The sequence below is a fragment of the Panthera leo genome, chromosome C2 (genome assembly GCF_018350215.1).
Source record: "Panthera leo isolate Ple1 chromosome C2, P.leo_Ple1_pat1.1, whole genome shotgun sequence".
NCBI classification, from domain to species: Eukaryota; Metazoa; Chordata; class Mammalia; order Carnivora; family Felidae; genus Panthera; species Panthera leo.
In genome coordinates, this window is record NC_056687.1 from 148,977,249 (window position 1) to 148,997,485 (window position 20,237).

General features: G+C 39.6%; 1 protein-coding gene across 16 annotated transcripts in view; it reads left to right on the forward strand.

Annotated features, from left to right (window-relative positions):
* The window catches only part of ULK4 (unc-51 like kinase 4), a 570,273-nt gene that overhangs the window by 38,455 nt on the left and 511,581 nt on the right, over positions 1-20,237 (forward strand). For all 16 annotated transcript variants that reach the window (XR_006206962.1, XR_006206963.1, XR_006206964.1 and 13 more), the window contains exons 16-17: positions 695-741; positions 19,218-19,296. Coding sequence is in view for 13 of the 16 variants with exons in the window: in XM_042954274.1 (XP_042810208.1) it covers positions 695-741; positions 19,218-19,296 (126 nt within the window). In the remaining 3 variants the exon portion in view is untranslated. The remainder of the gene's footprint in view (positions 1-694; positions 742-19,217; positions 19,297-20,237) is intronic.

The following is a 20,237-nucleotide window of genomic DNA, read 5'->3' on the forward strand; positions in this document are numbered from 1 at the left end:
ATCTTGAACTTTTTCTTTTGTTATACTCTGGCTTGCGTTTTCTTTTAACTTGTAATAATTGTAAGATATTTTTCATATCTGAAATCTTAAGACATTAGACCTTGTCATCAGCTGCCAGAATGAGCTGCCCATGTGGAACAAGGCCTGCTTTCCTGGGTTGACCTGGCAAACTCCCGAGATTTCTGATACCACTCTGATAGGAGACCCAGAGTCTCTCAGGCTTTTCTTTCTTTTTCCCCTGCAAATATTTTCTTGGACTGTCTTGGCCATCGGTAAAACCACAGGAATTTGGTAGAGCTTTTGAAGTCTTCCTCAGAAAGGGGTTACAGTGGTCTGGGGCATTTTTCATAGTTAGGTGCTCATTGGGGAACTGGCTTGAAAAAATTTAAATTTGTTTGCTTCCAAGATAGTATTGAGGTTACTTGTTTGGTGCTTGGTGTGTGTTTGGGAGCAAGGCGGGTGTGGGGGCACGTTTATGGAATGTAATTGGGTAGGAGAAACAAAGTAATGTTCTTAGTGTTTATTTTTATCTTGTGTGTTCAGTGCTTTTTTTGCATCTTCCTGAGTAATTGATTATCTCCTAATCCAGGATTCACATTTCAATTGTATACAGGTCTGATTTGTTAACTTAGCAGTCACTTTCTGTGTTATTTCATGAAGGAAATGTACATCTTGTTTTATTCTTTTATTCTAGTTCCATTTACTAATCCAGCATTTGCGAATAGCTCCAAACTGGGATATGTAAGTAACATTTATATTTAAGTAAATTATTCTTCGTTATTGTAAGTCATTACAACATACATGTTTATCAAAAGCACATGGTCCTAAGTACTTTCGTACTGAAGTAATCATTACTGTGAATCCTTGGCAATTTCTATAGGCAGCCCAACTGTAAATTTAAAAAGATTTCGGAATAGGCCTTACACTCCAATCCTAGGATTCTATAAACTATACCTGGAAACTTTGGTACTGTTACTCTTTGGAGTATTCTTGATCAGATACTTTACTTTTGATCCCTGTTTTAGTTCTTGCTGCGGAGTTTTCCCTTTCCACTGCATCTTTCTCTGGGGTAATGCCTGACTCCCTTATGATATTATTTAAAATCTAATGGTGTTATGCTCTGTAAACCCCTGATAGAAGTGTATGATATACTTGTTTAGTATGCAGACAGCATACCATTAGGTAAAGTGTGGGAAGGCTCTGGTTTCCAGTTGCCAGGGAGACCTGGCCAGATGATTACTTTTTCCTGAGTCTCTACTTCGCGAAGAGTCTGTGTGGGGTGATGAAATCGCATGGGTTTCCGATTCACAGACCTGGGTGTGGATCACAGATCTGCCCCCTGGGCAATTGCCATAAGTGCTGAGCCTCAGTTTCCTCAACTGTAAAATGGGTGTAGCATATCTACCTCATAGATTCTTGTTAACTGAATTTTGAGGGGTGCCTGGGTGGCTGAGTGGGTTAAGCATCTTGATTTCAGCTCAGGTCATGATCTCATGGATCATGGGATCATGTCCCCCGTCGGGCTACACACTGAGTGTGGAGCCTGTTTGGGATTCTGTCTCTCTCTGTCTCTGTCTCTCAAAATAAAGAAGCTTAAAAAAACGGAATGAGATAAATATATGAAATGCCTTGCATAGTGCCTGATTCTTCCTGGGTAGGTAGTAAATGTTGGAGTGTGGAGGCTGCAGTGGTTGTATTTGATGTTATCAAGCCTGTTTATCTTCCTGTTAGAGAAGCACATGAAGGTGAAAGGTTTTGTGCAACGTGGTAATGATGGTAAGATAGCAATTATCCTTTGCTGGCAAAATTTGTGGGAAACGAGGTATTCACAAAATGCTTTTTTGGATAATTTTTGTTATGCATCTTCTAGGGTCACTTTCCCAGGGTAAAACCTGGCATTGCAACTAGGATTTTTAGGCTTTTTTGAGTGTGTAAAACTTTGAGAAGGTTTGCGGTGTGCTCACTGAAAAGCCAACAAAACCGAGCACTTTAGCTACAACTTACATTCTTGACTGGGGCGCCCCCTGCTGACTTGCGTGTGTTGGTGGGGGGAAACAAACCTTTTTTAATCTTTTCCAAGTACTGTTGTTTCCCCCTATTTTTTTAGCTTGAAGCTTAATTGTAAAACAGCTTGTGTTTGAGGAAAATGATAAAAACTAAGGTGGACACATCCTCTGCTTGGAACCTTCGTTTATTGTCTTTGTCCATTCAGACGCCAGTTCCTTCAGTGAGGCCTTCTCTGACCCAGGTCGTATCACCTTAAGAGCATGTAGGGGGGCGCCTGGGTGGCGCAGTCGGTTAAGCGTCCGACTTCAGCCAGGTCACGATCTCACGGTCCGTGAGTTCGAGCCCCGCGTCAGGCTCTGGGCTGATGGCTCAGAGCCTGGAGCCTGTTTCTGATTCTGTGTCTCCCTCTCTCTCTGTCCCTCCCCCGTTCATGCTCTGTCTCTCTCTGTCCCAAAAATAAATAAACGTTGAAAAAAAAAAAAAAAAAAAAGAGCATGTAGGGTCCTTAGCTGGGGGATTGACCATCACTGTTGAAACGGGTATGTTTATTCCTTGGCTTTTGTTAGCATATAGGAAAACAAAACAGAATAACACAGAATTTTGTTTCTCTTCCCCTTTTGACATAATATGTTTTAATGTCATTAAATATTTAAGATTTTTTTTTTTTTTTTTCAAGGTATGCCTTTTCTTGTCTGCTATGAGTGCCTAATCATTTAATTTACCCTGTTCCCTATTTTTGGATGATATTATAACACTGCAAATAATATGCTGATGAACGTTTTTGTGCTTAACTGTTGGTGCACGTTTGTTTTCTCTTTTTCCCCTTACGGCAGATTCTTAGCAGGAATGAGTAGAAGGCAATAAATAGTTTTGTGACTTCTGATAAATTGCTAAAACATTCTTTGCAAAAACCGTATCGACATGCATTCCCACTTGGTGTGTATAAAAATGCTCTTCTGTTAGAACTTTTCAAAAGCGGAGGGGTGCCTGAGTGTCTCTGTTTAAGTGTCCGACTCTTGGTTTTGGCTCAGGTTGTGTACTTGTGGTTCATGAGTTCAGGCCGTGCATCGGGCTCTGCACAGACAGTGTGGAGCCTGCTTGGGATTTTCTCTCTCTCTCTCTCTCTCTCTCTCTCTCTCTCCCTCACTCACTCTCCCCCTGCTCTGCGTACTCTTACTCAAAATAAATAAACTTAAATAAAAAAAATTTAACTTTCAACAGTGGATAATTATGAAATTTTGTATCCTTTGCCAATAAACTTTACCAAGGTATATGATACACACATAATAATACATAATATTGTAATTAAGAAACTAGATTAACTGTGGGAATATGCATAATGTACGTAATGTGAAATTTACCATTTTAGTGTATCTTTAGTGTGCAATTCAGTGGTATTAAGTACATTTACAACGTTGTGCGACTATCACCACTATTCCCAGAACTTTTTCATCATCCCAAACGGAAGCCATTACTCATCGAACAGTAACTCCCCTCTCCCCTCCTAGTTCTGGTAACCTCTCTAATACTCTTTATGAATTTGCCTGTTCTGTGTGTAATAGAAGTGGGATCTTCTATTGTGTCTTTGTTCCTGGCTTAATTCCCTTAGCTTAACGTTTTTGGAGTTCAACCATGTTGTAGCACGTGTCAGAATGCCATTCCTTTTTAATGTTGATTAGCATCCAATATATGTATATGCCACATTTTGTTTGTTTGCATCTGTTGATGGATATTTGGGTTGCTTCTACCTTGTACTATTGCAAATAATGCTGCTGTGAACACTGGGGTACAAATAATCTGTTAGAGTCCCTGCTTTCAGTTATTTTGGGTATATACCTAGGAATGGAATTATTGGATTATTTGGTAATTCTGTCTTTTCATTTATTGAGTAAATATCATATTGTTTTCCACAGCAGCTGTACTAATTTACATTCCCTCCAGCGGTGCACAAGGGTTCAGTTTTCTCCACGTCCTTTTATCATTTTTTTTTTTTAATAGTAGCTATCCTAATGAGTGTGAAGCTGTCATTATAGTTTTGATTTGCATTTTGTTAATGACTAGTAATGTTGGGCATCTTTTCACGTACTTATTGGCCATTTGTTTGTTTTCTTTGGAGAAAAGTCTGTTCATGTCCTTTGCCTATTTTCTTTTTCTTTTTTTTTTTTTTTTTTAAGCTTATTCTGAGAGAAAGAGCACATCTGTGAGCGGGGGGAGGGGCAGAGAGAGAGAGAGAGGGAGGGAGGGAGGGAGGGAGGGGAGAGAGGATCATAGCACGGAGCCCAGTGCAGGCTCGAACTCACAAGCCATGAGATCATGACCTGAACCAAAATGCAGAGACGGATGCTTAACTGACTGAGCCACTCTGGTGCCCCTCCTTTGCCTATTTTCTAATTGGGTTGTTGTGTGTTGTTGATTAATAAGAGTTCTTTATATATTCTGGATATTAACCCCTTATCAGATTATATGACTTGCAAATTTTTTTCTACCATTCTGTGGTTGCCTTTTTTACTCTTGGTAGTGTCCTTTGATGCATAAAAGTTAAATTTTGATGAAATCCAGATTTCCCATTTTTTCTTTTGTTGCCTGTGCTCTTAATGTCATATGCAAGAAATCATTGCCAGATTCAGGGTCTTAAAGCTTTTTATTTCTTCTCAGAGTTTTATAGTTTTAGCTTTTATATTTAGGTTTTTGATCCATTTTGAGTTAATTTTTGTATATAGTGTTAGGTAAGGGTCTAACTTCATTCTTTTGCACGTGTATATCCAGTTTTCCTAGCACCATTTGTTGAAAGGGCTACTTTTCCCCCATTGAATGGTATGGGCATCCTTGTCGGTAATCCTTTGACGAAATATGTGAGGGTTTATTTCAGGGCTGTCTGTTCCATCCCATTAGTCTATATATCAGTCTTTATGCCAGGACCACCGTGTCTTGATTGCCACAGTTTTGTAGTAAATTGTGCGGTCAGGAAGCGTGAGACCTCTAACTTTGTTCTTCTTTTTCAAGATTATTTTGCCTGTTTGGGGTCCTTTGGGACCCTTTTGAATTTTAGGAAGGACTTTTCTAATTTTTGGCCTAAGTTTGGCACTTGAATAAAGTAAATTGTCATCATCAATTTTTTAAATACCGTTTCTTCATTTGTGAATTCTTGGCCCTACTTTACCTTTTGGCTGATTGGATTTCATTTGTTTTCATTAGTCTTTTTTTTTTTTTTTTTTTTTTTTTTTTTTTTTTTTTTAAGATGTCTCAGAGGCTCTGCTTCTGTAGTCGTTGCCTCCTCAGAACTTTCTGTCCAGTGTTAGGGCTCAGGAAGAGGGGGCTGAATGAGACCTTCTTGTGCCCCCAGGCCTTGCTCACCCCTATGCCGGGCTTCAGAGTTTTTTTCGCTGTCTCCTGTCAGCACACCCCCTAAGACTCGGATGCCAGCCTTCTTCCTCTGCTTCCATGGGAGTAGTTTGATTTTGTTTTTCAGTGTCTGCATTTTTCTTTTGATCCCAGGCCTGCAAAACTTTACTGGAATGTGCCTACGTATTGCATTTTACTAATTTGCTTTGACAATTTTTTAAGTGCTTCAGCCTTTCTTTAGCTTCCCTATTTCTTTATGATTTCTTCGTCTGTGTTTCATCCTTTTTCTGCTCCTGAATCTCCTGTAGGATGGGTGTGGGATTTCCTGTCTCTTGACTCTTCATTTTCTTTTGCTTTTCTTGCTCCCTTTTGTTGAGATCGTTCACATACTGTAAAATTCACCTTTTCTGTTTGTTTTTATTTTTATTTATTTATTTTTTTTCTGTTTTTATTAAGAGTTTATTTTCTAGAGCAGTTTTAGGCTCGCAGCAACATTTAGAAGAAGGTACAGAGATCTATACTTCCTGCCTCCACACATGCGTAGCCTTCCCCATTATCAACACCCCCTTCTAGAGTGGTACATTTGCTACAACTACATTGTTAAACCTGCGCTGGCATGTTACAATCACCCCAAATTCATAGTTTATACTTCCTTCTTGGTTTTATACCTCCCATGGATTTGGACAAATGCATGATGACATGTATTGTCATTATGGCATCATACAGAGTGTTTTCATTGCCCTAAAAATCTGTGTTCCACCTATTCATCCCTCTGACCGTCGCTCAACTTTTTACTTTGTCCATAGTCTTGTCTTTTCTCCAGAATCCCTACATGGAATCCTACGATGTTGGTACCCTACACTATGTGGACTTCAGATGGGCTTTTCTAAGATTTCTCCATCTCTTTTCATGGCTTGACAGCTCCTTTCTTTTTAGTGCCAGATAGCACATCGTCTGCATGTACCACAGTGTGTTTATTCACATACTAAGGACATCCTGGGTGCTTCCAGGTTTAGCGTAATATGTGAATAAAGCTGCTGTTAACACCGTGTGGACATAGGCTTTCAACCCCTGCGGCTAAGTACCAAAGTACCAAGGAGCAGGACTCCTGAACTGTGTGTTAAGAGTAGGTTTAGTTTTGTGAGAAACTCCCAAATTGTCTTCCTCTTCCAAAGTGGCTCTACCATTTCGTATTCCCACTGACGACAAATGAGAGTTCCTGTTGCTCCATAGCTTTGCTAACGTTTGGTCTTTGCCAGTGTTTTGGATTTTGGCCATTCTTCTTGGTGTGTAGTGGCATGTTGTTTTAATTGGCATTTCCCTGATGACCTATGATGTGGAGCATTTTCTCAGGTTTATTTGCCATCTGTTTATCTTCTCTGTTGAGGTGTTGTTAAGATCTTTGGCTTGTTTCTTCATTGGGTTGTTTTCTTATTGTTGAATTTTTAATGTTTATTTTTGAGAGAGACAGAGTGTGAGTGTGGGAGGAGCAGAGACAGGGAGACACAGAATCCAAAGCAGGAGCTGTCAGCACAGAGCCCGACATGGGGCTCAGACTCGGGAACAGCAAGATCATGACCTAGGCCGAGGTCGGACGCTCCGCTGACTGAGCCACCCGGGCGCCCCTCTTATTGTTGAGTTTTAAAAGGTCTTTGTGCATTTTGAAAGACAGTCTTTTACCAAGTATGTCTTTTGCAAATAATTTCTTCCAGTCCTGGCTTATCTTCTCATTCTCTTGACGTTATCTTTTGCAGAATAGAAATTTTTATTAAACATTTTTTTAACGTTTATTTTTGAGAGAGAGAGAGACACAGTGTGAGTGGGGGAGGGGCAGAGAGAGTGAGTGAGTGAGTGAGGGGGCGGGGGGAAGACACAGAATCTGAAGCAGGCTCCAGGCTCCGAGCTGTCAGCACAGAGCTGGATGCAGGGCTCGACCCCACAAACTGTGAGATCATGACCTGAGCTGAAGTTGGATGCTTAACTGACTGAGCCACCCAGGTGCCCCTAGAAATTTTTATTTTAAATAAAGTCCAGCTTATTAATTATTTCTTTCATGGACTGTGCTTTTGATGGTTGTATCTAAAAGGTCATTGCCATACCTAAAGTTATGTAGGTTTTTTCCTGTGTTAGCTTATAGTAGTTTAAAATTTTTTTCTATTAAAGTTTTTTTTAATGTTTATTCTTGAGAGAAAGAGAGAGAGTGTGAGCCGGGGAGGGGCAGAGACAGGGAGATGCAGAATCCAAAGCAGGCTCTAGGCTCTGAGCGGTCAGCACCGAGCCCGACGCAGGACTCTCAAACCCACAGACTGCGAGATCATGACCTGAGCTGAAGTCGAATGCCCAACCGACTGAGCCACCCAGACACCCCACGTCTAGTAGTTTTATACTTTGGCATTTTACACTTAAGTTGATCTGTTTTGAATTTTTGTGAAGTGAATAAGATCTGTGTCTAGATTCTTTTTTTTTTTTTCATGTTGTGCAATTATGCTACCACCATTTGTTGAAAAGACCATCATTGCTCCATTGTACTGCCTTTGCTCCTTTGTCATAGATCCTTTGATTCTATTTATGTGAGTCTATTTCTTCTGTATTCTTTCATTGACCTTTTTGTTTATTCTTTTGTTAATATTACGCTGTCTTGATTAACTGTAGCTTTATAGTGAATCTGGAAGTCAAGGGTTATCAGTCCTCCAACTTTGTTCTTCTAAAGTGTTGTGTGAGCTGTTTTGGATCTTACGCCTCTCTGTATAAACCTTAGAATCAGTTTGTCAGTATCCACAAAATAACTTGCTGGGATTCTTTTTTATTTTTTATTGACATGAACATTTTATTACTAGTTGCACTTCCTTGAGTACATTCTCTTTTTGTTTTTTGTTTTTTCTGTTTCAGGAAGATAATTTAGTGATTCATCACTTAAATATAACACCCAGTCCTCATCCCAACAAGTGCCCTCCTTGATGCCCATCACCCATTTGGCCCATCTCCAACCCACCACCCTTCCAACAATCCTCAGTTCTCTGTATTTAAGAGTCTCTTATAGTTTGCCTCCCTCTCTCTTTTTATCTCTTTTTTCCTTCTCTTCCCCTGTGTTCATCTGTTTTGTTGTTAAATTTCACATATGAGCGAAAACCTAAGGTATTTACCATTCTCTGACTTATTTTGCTTAGCATAATATACTCTGGTTCCATCCAAGTTATTGTGAATGGCAAGATTTCATTGTTTTTGATGGCCGAGTAATATTCTGTTGTATGTATATACCATATCTTCTTTATCAGTTCATCACTTGATGGACACTTGGGCTCTTTCCATACTTTGGCCGTTGTTGATAACGCTGCTGTAAACATTGAGGTGAATGTGCCCCTTTGAATCAGCATTAAAAATTTTTTTTAATGTCTTATTTATTTTTGAGACAGAGATAGGGCATGAGTGGGGAGAGGTAGAAGGAGAGGGGGACACGGAATCTGAAGCAGGCTTCAGGCTCTGAGCTGTCAGCACAGAGCCCGACACGGGGCTCGATCCCATGAACTGTGAGATCATGACCTGAGCCGAAGTTGGATGCTTAACCAGCTGAGCCACCCAGGTGCACCCGAATCAGCATTTTTGTATCCTTTGAATAAACACCTAGTAGTGCAATTGCTGGGTCATAGGGTAGCTGTATTTTTAATTTTTTGAGGAAGCTCCATACTGTTTTCCAGAGTTACTGCACCAGTTTGCATTCCCACAAGCAGTGCTAAAAGGTTCCCCTTTGCATCCTCACCAACATCTGTTGTTGTCTGAGTTGTTAACTTGAGCCATTCTGATAGGTGTGAGGCGGTGTCTCATTGTGGTTTTGATTTGTATTTCCTTGATGCTGAGTGATGTTGAGTATCTTTTCATGTGTCTGTTAGCCATCTGGATGTCTTCTTTGGAAAAGCGTTTGTGTCTTTTGCCCATTTCTATACTGGGTTATTTGTTTTTCTGGTGTTGAGTTTGGTAAGTTCTTTATAGATTTTGTATACTAACCCTTTGTCTGATACGTCATTTGCAAATATTTTCTCCCATTCTGTTGCCTTTTAGTTTTGTTGATTGTTTCCTTTGGTGTGCAGAAGCTTTTTACCTTGATAAAAAATTCATTTTTGCTTTTGTTTCCTTTGCCTCAGGAGACATGTCAAGTAAGAAGTTGCTGTGGCCAGGGTCAAGGAGGTGGTTGCCTGCTTTCTCCCCTGGGATTCTGATGGTTTCCTGTCTTACATTTAGGTCTTTCATCCATTTTGAATTTATTTTTGTGTATGGTGTAAGAAAGGGGTCCAGATTCATTCTTTGGCATGTCATTGTCCATTCTCCCAGCACTATTTGCCAAAGACACTGTCTTTATTCCATTGGATACTCTTTCCTACTTTGTCGAAGATTAGTTGGCCATACATTTGTGGGTCCATCTGGGCTCTCTGTTCATAGGTCTACGTGTGTCTGTTTTTGTGCCAGTACCATACTGTCTTGATAATTACAGCTTTGTAATACAGCTTGAAATCCAGAATTGTGATGCCTCCAGCTTTGATTTTCTTTTTCAACATTACTTTAGCTATTCGGGGTCTTTTCTGGTTCCATACAAATTTTAGAATTGTTCTAGTTGCGTGAAGAATGCTGGTGTTATTTCAGTAGGGATTACATTGAATGTATAGATTGCTTTGTGTAGTATTGACATTTTCACAGTATTTCTTCTGACAGTTTGTGAGCACAGAATGTTTTTTCCATTTCTTCGTGTCCTCTTCAATTTCTTTCATAAGCTTTCTATAGTTTTCAGCTTACAGATGTTTTACATCTTTGGTAGATTTATTCCTAGGTAATCTAATGGTTTCGGTGCATTTGTAAATGGGAATGATTCTTTGATTTCTCTTTCTGCTGCTTCATTAATGGTCTATAGAAATGCAACCAATTTCTGTGTTCGTTTTATGTCCTGTGACTTTGCTGAATTCACATATCAGTTCTAGTAGTTTTTTTGATGGAGTCTTTTGGGTTTTCCATGAGGAATATCATGGCATCTGCAGAGAGTGAAACTTTGACTTCTTCCTTGCCAATTTAGATGCCTTTTATTTCATTTTGTTGTCTGATTGCTGAGGGTAGGGCTGCCAATACTGTGTAGAATAACAGTGGTAAGAGTGGACATCCCTGTCGTGTTCCTAACCTCAGTGGGGAAAGCTCTTAGTTTTTCCCCACTGAGGATATTAGTTGTGGGTCTTTTGTATATGGCCTTTATGATCTTGAGGTATGTTTCTTTTATTCCTACTTTCTTGAGGGTTTTTTATCAAAGGATGCTGTATTTTGTCATACACCTTTTCTGTATCTATTGAGAGGATCTCGTGGTTCTTATCCTTTCTTTCACTAATGTGTATCACATTGATTTGTGGACATTGAACCAGCCCTACAGCCCAGGAATAAATTCCACTTGATCATGGTGAATAAATCCCACTTGGTCGTTCTTTTAGGGTATTGTTGGATCCTTTTGGCTAGTAGCTTTTTGAGGAGTTTTGCATCTACGTTCATCAGGGATATAGGCCTGTAGTTCTTTTTATTGGGGTCTGTCTGGTTTTGGCATCAAGGTAATGCTGGCCTCATAGAATGAGTTTGGAGGTTTTCCTTCCTTAACTTGGTAGGACTTTGGAAGTATATCGAATCTCGAGATCATGTTGGGAAGAACTCACATCGGGATAATATTGAGTCTTTTGATACGTGAACATGTAATACCTTTCTTTTCTTAGTTCTTGGATTTCATTAATCATAGTTTTGTACTTAATCATATAGATCTTGTACATATATTGTTAGATTCACAAGGATTTCATTTTTGGGTGTTGATGTAAATGGTATTGTGTTTTGTATTTCAAATACATATTTTTTAACGTTTTTTGTTTTATTTTTGAGAGACACAGAGACGGAGTGCGAGCTGGGGAGGGACAGAGGGAGAGGGAGACACAGAATCTGAAGCAGGCTGCAGGCTCTGAGCTATCAGCACAGAGCCCGATGCGGGGCTTGAACCCACGAACTGTGAGATCATGACTTGAGCTGAAGTCGGCCGCTTAACTGACTGAGCCACCCAGGCACCCTGTTTTTTATTTCAAACTCCACTTGTTAATTGCTAGTATATAGGGAAGTGATTGACTTCTAGATGTTAACCTTGTATCCTGCACCTTGTCATAATCCGTAGTTCCTATAGTTTTTTTTTTTTTTTTTTTGTTTGTTTTTTTGGCTTGGGAGTGGGATGGGGGGTCATCAGTTCTTTAAGATTTTCTATAGTCACATCTTATGTGAACAAAGAACTTTATTTCTTCCTTCTTAATCTGTCTACCTTTTATTTCTTGTCCTACTACATTAGCTAGAGCGTTTAGTATGACATTGAGGAATGGTGGTGAGAGGCAACAGCCTTGATTTTAGTGGGAAAATCTTGAGTTTCCCAGATTTAAGTAGGATGTTGACTCTAGGTTTTTTGTAGATAGTCTTTACCAAGTTGAAAAAATTCCCCCTCTATTTCTAGTTTACTGAAAGCTTTTTAACATAAACGGGTGTTATATCTTTGTCAAATGCTTTTTCTTCATCTCTTAGATTCTGTGTTTTTTTAGTTTGTAGATGTGATGACAATTGTTTTTTGAAAACCCGATGTTAAATGGTTTTTAGCATATTCACAAAGTTGTGTGACCACACCACTATCTAATTTCAGAATATTTTCATCACCCAGTGAAACCCCATGTCCATTGCCCCTTTTCCCTTGGTCCCTGCAAACCACTAATCTACTTTCTGTCTGTAGCTTTACTCATTCCAAATATTTTGTATAAGTGAAATGCACAAAATGTGATGTGTGTGTGTCTGTCCTCTTTGACTTAGCATATGGTTTGTCAGTACTTCATTTCTTTCAGTGTTAGAGAGAGAGAGGCAGAGGCAGTGAGAAGGAGACACAGAATCCAAAGCAAGCTCCAGGCTCTGAGCTGTCAGCACAGAGTCAGATGCGGGGCTTGAACCATGAACCATGAAATCATGACCTGAGGCAAAGTTGAGCGCTTAACTGACTGAGCCACCCAGGTGCCCCTGTACTTCAGTTTTTTTTTTTTTTTTTTTCTTTTAACATTTATTCATTTATGAGAGAGAGAGAGAGCACGCATGCTGGAGCCAGGGAGGGCAGAGAGAGAGGGAGACAGAATCCAAAGCCAGTTCTGGGCTCTGTGCTGTCAGCTCAGAGCCCAGATGTGGGGCTCCAAAGTCGGACGCTTAACTGACTGAGCCGCCTAAGCGCCCACTACATCAGTCTTTCTATGACTGGATAGTATTCCATTGTACAGATAATACAACACCTTGATTATCCATTCTTTTTTTTTTTTTTTTTTTTAATTTTTTTTAACGTTTTATTTATTTTTGAGACAGAGACAGAGCATGAAGGGGGGAGGGGCAGAGAGAGAGGGAGACACAGAATCGGAAGCAGGCTCCAGGCTCTGAGCCATCAGCCCAGAGCCCGACGCGGGGCTCGAACTCACGGACCGCGAGATCGTGACCTGAGCTGAAGTCGGGCGCCCAACCGACTGGGCCACCCAGGCGCCCCTTGATTATCCATTCTTGATGAACACTTAGGTTGTTTCCAAATTTGGCTGTTGAGAATGATGCTGCTGTGAACATTTTCACACAAGGTTTTATGTGGACATATTTTTTTCACGTCTCTTGGATGTATACCTAGTAGTGGAATTGTTGGGTCCTGTGGTAAGTCTTCAAGCTTTTGAAGAACTTCCAGACTCTTTCAGTGTTCTTCCTTGGTTTTATCTTTGAGTTTTCAAGTTTGATGTTTATCCCTGCTCATCTTATTCTGGAGAATCTCTATTGTATTTCAACACTCATACTACATTTTGGTTTTCACTTTCATGTTCTGGTTGACCCTTTTCTCTAACTGCTTGTATTTGGCCTATTTGTGTACTTTTGAATTTGAGGATAAATTGTAGGATTATAAAAATTCTGTTTTGGAACAGAATATAGGGTTAAGTATAATAACAAATATTCAGGGTTAAACATTAGGATTATACAAGTTAGATTCTTATCTCCTCGGCCTGTAGGTCGGGTCTTATTTTTCATCAAGGTCTTGCTTTTTAATGTTGCTCGTTCCTCAGATCCTTAGTGGTCTTCGGGACTGAGTTTGTTGTATGAGTAAACGGTTAAACTGATCGGGATAGAAGTTGGCGATACCAGTTTTCTCTGTGCTTCTCTAAGTCTGTTTCTCCAGCAACTTTTTTTTTTTTCCAATTTTTATTTAAATTCTAACTAGTTAACATAGAGTGTAATACTGGTCTCAGGAGTAGAATTTGGCAGTTCCTCATTTATGTATAACGCTCCATGCCCATCATCAGTGCCCTCCTTGATACCCACCCTTGATTTAGCACCCCCCCCCCCCCCCCCCCCCCCCCCCCCCCCGCCAACCCGTCTCCCCCCATCAGCCCTCAGTTTGTTCTCTGTAGTCAAGAGTCTCTTCTGGTTTGCTTCCCTCTTTCTTTCTTTCCTTCCTGTATGTTCATCTGTTTTTTAAACTCCACGTATGAGTGAAATCATATGGTATTTGTCTTTGACCGACTTATTTCGCTTAGCGTGATACACTCTCACTTCATCCACATTGTTGCACATGGCAACATTTCATTCTTTTTGATGGCTGTGTAATCTTCCATTGTGCATATATACCACTTCTGTACCCAATCATCAGTTGTTAGACATTTGGGCTCTTTCCCTAGTTTGCATATTGTTGATAATGCTGCTATAGATGTTAGGGTGCGTGTGCCCCTTCGGATCTGTATTCTCGTATCCTTTGGGTAAATATCTAGTAGTGGAATTGGCAGCAGCTTCTTTAAAGGGAGAGCTGACACGTGAGTGGTGATGCCTGTTGACTGATGGACTTGTATGTTGGGAGCCCAGCTGGCTGGAGAGCAGGCAGGGAAGCCGTGGGCCTCTTGAGGAGTTGCGAGGATGGGTTTTTCTTGGGGACGGAGCTGGCTTTTCTGCATTAACCCCCTTTTCTGCTCTACTATCTGGTGTAGAGGACAGCGGTCTCTGGTCCCCATATCTACATCTGTTTCCACCTCAGGGTAGATTGCTTTACCGTAGGAATAATTTTCCATTTTTGTCCTGGAGACCAGGGCTGCAGGGTTTATTCTGTGTTACCAAGGAGGGAGATGGGAAGGCAGCAGGACCTGGTTGGCTCACTCGTTCATTGTGCAGGTGTGCAATCTGGTGACTGTCCGGTGGCTCGTCCTTGCCTTCTCTTTCAGTTGACTCAGTCTCTGGGGCTTCCTTGGGAAGATCTGTCTTTATCTGTGGTTCTTAGGGAGTTCTTCTATTCATCTTCTGTCAATATGATTTCATCTGTGCTCGTCACCTGGGATTTCCTTGTACGTTTTGGTCCATTTTCAGTCCTTCTTTCTGTTTACAGAAGATTTAATTATAAATTTTTAAAAACATTGTTTATTTTTGAGAGAGACAGAGGGAGGGAGGGAGGGAGAGGGAGGCACAGAGGAGAGGGAGACACAGAACATGAAGCAGGTTCCAGGCTCTGAGCTGTCAGCACAGAGCCTGATGCGGGGCCTGAACTCACGGACCGTGACATCATGACCGGAGCTGAAGTTGGATGCCCAAGTGACTGAGCCACCCAGGCACTGCTGGTTATCATTTAATTATAAATTTGGTTTTCATTTATCAGACCCTTGAGAGAACAGAAAGGTGCGTGTCAGTGTCCAGTCTGCTACATAAAGCAGCAAAATGTCTCCTTAGTTTCACTTTTATTTCTGTCGATGATGATTATGAATGATCGGTGTTTTCAATTTTCATTTGACACATCAGACATACAGAAGTGCTTCTGAGTTTACGAGTATTGAGGTTTTTTTGCTTTATATTTCTTGTTGCACTTTTATAACATAGTTATGTTCGGTATAATTTCTGCCTTTGGGGATTCTGTGGATTTATCTTTGTGGTCTAATATAAAATCATTCTTAAAAATGTTATTAATGTGTAGTGGTAATAATAGCTAACCCACACAGCACATATTACATGTCAGACGACATGGTAATTTCTTGGCAAGGATTATCTCCTTTGATTCTCTGAGCACCTTGATTAGGTACATATTGTAGTCAGTCCATCAAAGTAACCAGGGACATGAAGGATGAGTCAGTAACCCAAGGAACTGTCCTCCCTTCTTCCTCATGGTGGGGTCAAGGCTAGGCCCAGCACATTTCATTTCAGGGTGATAAACACCACCCTATACTGCTTCTCATTGTATAAGTTTGGTCACTGTTGGTAGATTGTAGTAAGTTTGGTATATACATTTGTTACTTTGACCTTCATAGTTTTATTATGGATGCTTGTATGTATGTATGTATTCATGTGGCCTTCTTGCTGTGCTTGGAAGAGAAGCAGGTTGAATTTCCCCCACTATTCTTGGATTAACTTTTAATTCTTTGTTACATGGTGTATAACGATGCCCTTTGTAGGTTGTACTGCTTTTTCTTACAAGGGATCTTTTTTTTTTTTTTTTTTTTTTTTACAAGGGATGATGTTAGCCTTAATTTTTTTTCTTTTTGAGATTTATGTTGGAAACCCTGTTTCACTTTTGTTTACCATGTACAGTCCTATATTTATCCACTCCTTTTCCACTAACGTCTTTAGTTACCTTTGTTGATGTCACTGTCCTGTTCATTCAGCAAACGTTTATTGGGGCCTACTTGATGCGAGGTGTACTGTCTTGGGGCTTGTGGGGTTGGGCAAGACAAAGTCTTGCATTTGTGGACCTTCTAGGCTGGTAGGGGACACAGATAATAAGTAAACCCAAGAACTAGAGCATTTTGGATCTGCTCTAATGTGGTAACAACTAGCTGTATGTGGTTATTAAAGTTTACATTTAAAAGTAATTTAAAAATTTTTTTACTTGTACCAGCCATATTTTAAGTGCTCACTAGTCACATGTATGTGATGGATACTGTATTGAACAGTGTGGATAGGGAACGTGCCTGTCACTGCAGAAAGGTTATTGGTCAGTGCGGATGCTGTCCTGAGGATGGGGACACTTGTGAGGTACAGGGTATTGGGACTCCAGGGGTGCCTGAAATGGTGATATTTAAACAAGGGGCTGATTATGTGAAGAAGCCAGCTTTTTGAGGGCATCATATGTAGATATAGCTGTATGTAAGTATTTGGTATAGACTAAGGAATGTTTTGTTACTTTAAATAGTTGATAGTTTAAAACTATAAGGGTTTTAAGATAGTCTGTTTTTTTTCTTTTTCTGATAGAGTGGTTTCTGGTGAGATTGGTGGAAACATTTACTTAGCACATTGTAATACATTTTTCTTTCACTTGAATAAATCTTGTAGGCATTATTTAATTTTGTAGAATGAAAAAACAATTTAGTGTTTCATAATTTGGGCTTGTCTTTGAACTAAGATAAAGTAAGTTTTTGCTCTGCGTCCTCTAATTCATTAGTCAGTTTCTGATAATAAGCATTTGTGTTTTCATTGTAAAAAAAAAAATTCAGAAGTTAATCCATCTCTCCCTTGAAATTTTACATGTTTGGAAATTGAAGCATAATTGACTTGGCCTTGGTCACAAAATGGGTCGGTGGCAGATCACTGACTAGATGCTTTTCCTTGTAACTTCTGGTCCAATGTCCTACCAGTTTTTTTTTTTTCTTTCAAATTGATCACTTTTAAAGTATAATTTAAGACAATCTCCTCAACACATGGTGTTGGGAAAACCGGATAGCTACATGGAAAAGAATGAAACTGGACCACTTTCTTACACCATACACAAAAATAAATTCAAAATGGGTGAATGGTCTAAATGTGAGAACCGAAACCGTCAAAATCCTAGAAGAGCGCGCAGGCAGTGATGTCTCTGACGTCGGGGAAAGCATCATTTTTCTAGATCTGTCTCCTGAGGCAAGGGAAACAGAAGCAAAAATAAACTGTTGGGACTACATCAAAATAAAAGGCAACCTGTGGAATGGATAGAAGATATTTGCAAATGACGTATCAGTATCAGTATCCAAAATATATAAAGAACTTCTACAACTCAACACCCAGAAAACAAATAATCCAATTATTTGTGGGCAGAAGACACGAACAGACATTGCTCCAGAGAAGACATCCACATGGCCAACAGACCTATGAAAAGATGCTCAACATCACTCATCATCAGGGAAATGCAAATCAAAACTATGAGATATCAACTCACACCTATCAGAATGGCTTAAAATAAAAAACACAAGAAACAACAGGTATTGACGAGGATGTGGAGAAAAAGGAACCGCTGTACACTGTTGGGAATGCAAACTGGTGCAGCCACTGTGGAAAACAGTATGGAGGTTCCTCAAAAATTAAAAATAGGACTACCCCACGATCCAGTAATCACACTAGTGGGTATTTATGCAAAGAATAACACTAATTCAGAGGGATACGCGCACCCCTGTGTTCATAGCAGCATTATTTGCAATAGCTGAATTATGGAGGCAGCCCAAGTGTCCATACATAGGTGAATGGGTAAAAAAGATGTGGTATATGTTCACAATGGCATATTACTCAGCCATAAAAAGAACGAAATCTTGCCATTTGCAACAGCATGGATGGAGCTAGAGTATAATGCTAGGGAAATAAGCCAGAGAGAGGTAAATATCATATGATTTCACTTATATGTAGAATTTTAAGAAACAAATGAGCAAAGAAAAAAGACACACCAAGAAACAGATTCTTAAACTGTAGAGAACAAATTGATGGTTAGTTGAGTGGGGAGTTGGGTGGGGAGATGGGTGAGATAGTGGATGGGGATTAAGGAGTGCACTTGTCATGATGGGCACTGGGTGATTTATGGAATTGTTGAGTCACTGTTGTGTACCTGAAACTTCCATAACGTTGACTGAGGAATTAAAATTTAAAAAACAGTATACTCTTTTTATTTAGAGGCAGAATACTAATCATACAAATAACCTAGGACTTTTTCAGTTTGTATATGGTTAAGAGATGTGAATGGCTAATTCAAGAAGTGTTGAAATCTGTTAGAATTATGTCTGTATGTTAGAGTTCTGACAACATGAACACTTTCCTATGGTTCTTCTCTCAGTGTGATTTGTTTCCCTCCTGGGTCCTGTGTAGCTTAAGAACCAGAAAAGCAGAGGTTCTCTGGCTGACATGAACACTGATTAGCCCAGAGAATGTGCAAAAGCATCAATAATATGGTTCTCAAAAAAAAAAAAAAAAAAGGAAAAAGAATACGGTTCTTATCAACTCACACATTCAACCATTTTTTTTCGAATTAAAAAAAATCTTATGACTAATTTTCTCCATGAAATAAAATTTCCCACCTGAAAATGATATTTAATAATTTATCACCTTATTTTCTGTTGGATAACGAAACAGAAACTTCACTAAAACTAGTAGTTTTTGGAACAATATTTATAAGATCCATGATTATAAAAATTACTGTAAAAGTGGATATATAAATGTTTAACTGTTCTGATATTTTATCTCTTATGTCTACAATCATTGGCCTAACAAGTAGAACATAACCTTCAGCCAAATACTGCTCTACTCAGAAATAAAATGGTTAATTACATTTTCCTTCTCCTCTCTGGTTAAGGCCTTTCAAAATTTTTATTTTGCATTTTCTCTTAAAGCACAACTTGTTCAGCTTTAGTCACATCACGACCGGTTCTGCAGAGGGCGTTGCTGTTCATGTCTCCTGTGCATGAGCGTGCGTTTCTTGGGGCCATATTCATGGGGGAGTACATGCCTACCCCAGCACATCCCATTTTTATTTTATGTTAGTGCTCATAATTGTGTGATGTTACTTGGTTTCCTAGTTCTCCTCAGACCTTATTTTTCTCCATTTACAGACGGGCCAAGGTTGCTCGGGTGATTGGTTTACTGGCCTCACACACAACTGAGCTCCAGGAAAATACACCTGTTACTGAGGTAATTCTCTTTTATTACTGAAATGTTATGAATGGCAAAAAAAAAAAAAAAAGATCATTTCTGATTTTGTGATTTAGAACATGCAACTTTCGTTGACCTTCACGTAAGTTTTTCTTTGTGGGGTTGTGGCATTCGTAAAATAGGCTCAGTAGGCTCTTAGGCTTAAACACAGCCACACGTTTGCAACCTGTTCTGTTATTACAGGTGATATGGCAGAGTTAAAATGCTTATAGGCTCTCTTCATTATTATTTCAGTAATTTTTGGATAAGGTTTATTTCATTGCTAGTTTCCTTGTAGTCTCTCTAACATCTTATTATACCTAATTTATTTCCTAGTGAAGCACAGCTCGTAATTCAGATTAAACTCCTTTTTACCCTGAAGTTAGTATTTTCATCCTCATCAGTTGTCAGTTGTTTCTGACTGTGATTCCAGTATTTAATGGACGCACATGCTTGGAAGATATTTTGAAGTGTATACCATTTCTTTCAAGTACTGATACTGGGAAGCATCTCTTAGTTAATCAGTAAATTCAAGTCCCACTAAGTGAAATCTGTTGCACTGCCTTTTTGAGTGTCCGTTTCCCCTTGGATTGGGGAGTGTCAAGAGTTGAAATAGGTGAAAAGAACCAAGGCTTTTAGGGGCAAGGTTAAGAACTCCTGAAGGAAAGAGAAAGTGTGAAGGAGAGGGGATTTTGTAGAGTCAGAACCTGGTGGTGTGGTATTTGAGACTTTAAGAGGAATTGTTTAGCCAAGTATTGTCCAATAGAACTTCCTGTAGCGATGAAAAATGTTCTGTACCTGTGCTGTCTGGTACCTCAGCCAGTTGCTGGGATGGCATCCCACTTAGCCCTCTTCTGAGTAGATACGAATGGACGGTTCATTTAAGGTCACTGGATTTCCTTTGCTTCAATTCCATCCCCGTTTTCTGCAAATTGTGAGAT